Source organism: Alligator mississippiensis, chromosome 7 (genome assembly GCF_030867095.1).
Source record: "Alligator mississippiensis isolate rAllMis1 chromosome 7, rAllMis1, whole genome shotgun sequence".
Taxonomy (NCBI): domain Eukaryota; kingdom Metazoa; phylum Chordata; order Crocodylia; family Alligatoridae; genus Alligator; species Alligator mississippiensis.
The window spans coordinates 13,246,101-13,249,981 of NC_081830.1; the positions used below are offsets into that span (position 1 = coordinate 13,246,101).

The window sequence follows — 3,881 nt, forward strand, 5'->3', positions numbered from 1 at the left end:
GAGAGGCCTGGCCAGGGGTCCCACAGGTAGCATGCTGCCCTCTGAGTGCCACCGGTTTATTGCTTGGCAGGTGGCCCTGGGGGGAGACACCAGGGTTTGGGGGCCATGTCGTGCTCGGTGCTGTACAAACACTGCCACCCAGATGCAGTACCCGGGCCGGGCACCGGGGGCCGCTGTGGCCGCGTCCAGGCCCCTCGGAAGTGAGCCTGGAAGCGGATGCGCGCGCCGGTTCCTGTTCTCTCGACCCACGCGGCTGTTGCAGGCAGCATGGCTGAAGCCCAGCAGAGCCGGGTGCAGGAGGCTGTGGATGGCATGGTGCAGCGGCTGGAGAGGGAGAGCATCCGCAAGATGCAGGTACTGCTTTTGCATTGCACTATGTTGCCCCTGGAAGTGGGGCAGCCCTAGCGGTGCATGCTCGGGGGGGGCAGGGGGGAGCAGTGGGCAATGGGGGGTACGCTCTGCTCCACTGTGCCCTGCAGCGCCTGCACTGCACGTCCCCTGTGCCTGGGGCAGGCGGTGGGGAGGTCAGTGTGGTGTTCAAGGTCATTGCTTCTGGGACCCATTGCCCTGGCAGGGTGGGGGGAGCATTTTGGGTGCACAGATCCCTTGGGAGAGCCCAGCAGTAGGTGTGACCCCTGCCGTGTGTGTCACCTGCAGGGGAACATGTTCCGATGCAGCGCCAGCTGCTGTGACAACGACAAGGTCGGCATGCAGCAGGTACACCAGTGCATTGAGCGCTGCCACGCACCCTTTGCCCGGGCCCAGTCCATCGTCACCAGCGAGCTGGAGAGGTTTCAGGTGAGGGCAAAGTACCCCAGGACCCCGGAGCTGGTCCCAAGGGGTCTTGCAGGGGAGGTGGGGTGGGGTGGGGAAAAGTACAGCCCTCCAGGAAAACTGTGCTCTTGGTACTTCTGCTGAGGGAAGGCACGAGCAATCCAGACACAAAAGGGGCTGGGTAATGTAGAGCACTTAGTGTAAATGGAGTGCCAGGGGGAAGATAAGTGTGGGGGCTGTGGCTTGGAGAACTGCTGTTCTCTGTCTGCTCAGACCCAGCCTGTCTCAGCAAGGCTCAGGGTCTCTGTCAGGCTGTGTTCAGTGCTGGAGGAATAGGCTGGCAGTGAGTCCTCTGTGCACCCTTGAGGCAGGTGTGGCTTGGGCAGGGTGCAGGCTTTTCTCTGTCTTGGCTTCTTCTAAGGCCCCTTTGCTGTCATCCCTGAGTGTTCCACGCCCTCCCGAATGGTATTTATTCTCCAAACACATGTGTGAGGACACAAAGCACCGCCAGCCTCATGGGATGTGTAGGAAACTAAAACTGCAGGTTCCAGGGCTTGGCCAAGGTCATGTTAAACATCTGTTGCCAAGTGTGGACTTGTATCCAAGTCCTGGACTACTGCTGAGACCACCACACATTTCTTCCCCTCTCAAACAACTTGATTCCCCCCACAGCCTCCTTCCTGCTCCAGTGCTTTGGCAGGGCTTTGTATGCTAATAGGATCACTCCAGAGGCATTCAGGGGCTGGGGGAGCCAGCAGTGCTGTGCTTTTATTTTTTGTTGAGAGGTAGACACTTGCTGGAAATCGGGTTGGCACCTGCCATGTGTTTCATGTAGAGCATTCTGCAGCCACTGCACCACCTTCAGGTTGCTGCTGGTCTAGGCTTGGTTCACACTGGTGACCTCGAGGTGAAAGGGACATTAGCAGATGGGCATCATTCAGGGGTGGTCTCTAGGGAGGATGCCAGTGTGAATCCGGGGGCTCTGATGCAGGGTGTTCTCCGCTGCCCCAGCACGTCGTACATGTGGCTGAAGCAGAATGAACTGTCCAGCCATCAGCAGGCCTCATCTGTCCTCTTCCACAGTGCCCTGAAGAACCACATACCCCTCAGAGTTGGTAGGATCATGGCTCAGCTGGTCCAGCCCCCAAGCCCCGCTCTTGCCTTTGCTCTCTAACCCCTTGCAGGATCGCCTGACACGCTGCACCATGCACTGCAGTGACAAAGCCAAAGACATGCTGGACTCGGGCAGCAAGGAGCAGCAAGTGAAGCAGCATCTGGAGGCCTGTGTGACGAAGTGCGTGGATGACCATATGCAGCTCATCCCCGGCATGACCAAGAAGATGAAGGAGAGCTTGGCTGCCCTCGAGCAGTAGAAACACCACCCAGGGCAGGGTTAGGGGGAGGTATTCAGATATTCAGAGAGTCATATAGACGGAATTTTGTGTGGAAAATGGAGGGGAGATTGTTTTTGTGTTGACTGTAAGCCATTGCAGTGGCTCACGCCCAGGCAGCTGGTCCGGATGAAATGGCTGGTGCTGATCTGAGCAGTGTCTCGAGTAGCGGAGAGATACCTATGACTTTGCCCCAGTCCTCAAAGAGTTGGCAGGTGGTGTAAGTGCTGCCCATAAGAGCACTGTTCTCTACTGACCTGGCCCCTTTCCTCCCTGACATTGTATATAGGGCTGCTGGAAGGTGCTGGAGGGACAACCCTGGAGCCAGAAGGGGCTTAACCTGTAGAACAGCAGTGGTAGCTTCCCCCATGTTGCCTAGTCAGTCTGGACAGGAGAAACAGAAGTGGAAGCATGGGTCCTCAGCTCAAAGTGGTAGCCACTGCCTGGATTTGAATTGGCCCCTTGGAGCCCTGAGATCTGATATCCCTGCCTCCTCCCTTCCTCTGGGGTACTGTGATAAATATCTGCTTTGGAGACAGGTCCTCTCTCCAGGTCTGGCCCAGGCAGCTTGCCACACTCTGCTTCTCTGGTTATTTAAGAGAGCAAATGACTGTGATAGTGTGTGCAAAAATCTCCCAGGTGTTCTCTGGAGAACTGAATCCCTTGCAGGAAACAGGGGCCCTTTGAAAAGGACTGACCATTGCCACTTGCTGCTCCTCTTCTCCATGGGTTGACAAGTTCAGTGGAATTGCTTATGATTTACATTGAGGTAGAGACTGGGAGGTCTGGGCTGGAAACTCCATAACCACAGGGTTAATTCAGGCACACTGTTCCATGCAATGTGGCCTAAGCACCAGTGCCTTTGCTTCTGCAGCACTGTGTTGTCTGGTCTTCCTGCCAGAAAGCATCTGATTAAATCCATAGAGGCCCTGGCTGCATTACTCAAGGATAAAACGGAAGTGTTGCCAGGAGATTCAGGGCATTCACAGCAGTGGAAGCCATTTACATGCTGCCGGTCAGGCTCAACACAGAATCCTGATCCCCCAGAGCAAGAAGGGCAAGGACTACCACAGAGGAGCTGGGTCTGATTCCCTGGACCAGGTTGGTGGCCTTTGGAGGCTTACAGCAGCATTAGCGGCTGCCTCTGATGCAGGGCTATGTGGGTAATTCTGAATTTGGGGATCTTACCAAAGAAGGAAAGCCAGGTGCAAAGAGATGATCACCAGCAGACAGAAAGATGAAGATGACAAAACAGGAGCATCTATTGACTGGATGCGTACTTGTGAGCATCTGGTCAGGGGAGATGCTGTTCTATTGACTTATTTTGTCCCATCCTGTGACTACCTGTGCTGAACACGACTGTCGTCTTGTCCTTTTCAAAACTGACTTGTTTTCTAAAATATGATTAAAAATAAATTTTGAGGAAACTCTGCTATTGAAAAAAGATGATCACTGCCGTGCTGTGAGATGGACTTGATTTTTGTCTTCTTTTATTAGAGAGGGAGAGGCTTTTTGTGGGCACTGTCTTTGATATGACTAATGGGCATGGTTGGGATAGTCTTTATGCCACATTCAAAAGATTATCTCAGGCTGTCTGTCCCAGCTATGCTGTTGGTCCAATAAAGCAGTGGTTCCCAACCTTTTTAAACTGTGGACCGGAAGTGACCACGGACCAGCATACTGCAGTCTGGAAGTGACTGGCATACGGTGGACCGG

The 3,881-nt window shown here is 54.5% G+C and overlaps 1 protein-coding gene across 1 annotated transcript; it reads left to right on the forward strand.

Moving 5' to 3' along the window:
- Window positions 1-224: 224 nt before the first annotated feature.
- On the forward strand, window positions 225-3,614 carry FAM136A (family with sequence similarity 136 member A). Its single transcript, XM_006262573.4, has 3 exons — window positions 225-354; window positions 658-798; window positions 1,959-3,614. The coding sequence occupies exons 1-3, from the start codon at window positions 268-270 to the stop codon at window positions 2,145-2,147; spliced, it is 417 nt and encodes a 138-aa protein (XP_006262635.3). The 5' UTR covers window positions 225-267; the 3' UTR covers window positions 2,148-3,614.
- The last annotated feature ends 267 nt before the right edge of the window (window positions 3,615-3,881 follow it).

Coding starts and splice junctions, on each gene's coding strand:
- FAM136A (XM_006262573.4), top strand. CDS start 268: ATGGCTGAAGCCCAGCAGAGCCGGGTGCAGGAGGCTGTGGATGGCATG. Junction 355..657: donor AGAGCATCCGCAAGATGCAG/GTACTGCTTTTG, acceptor TGTCACCTGCAG/GGGAACATGTTCCGATGCAG. Junction 799..1,958: donor GCGAGCTGGAGAGGTTTCAG/GTGAGGGCAAAG, acceptor AACCCCTTGCAG/GATCGCCTGACACGCTGCAC.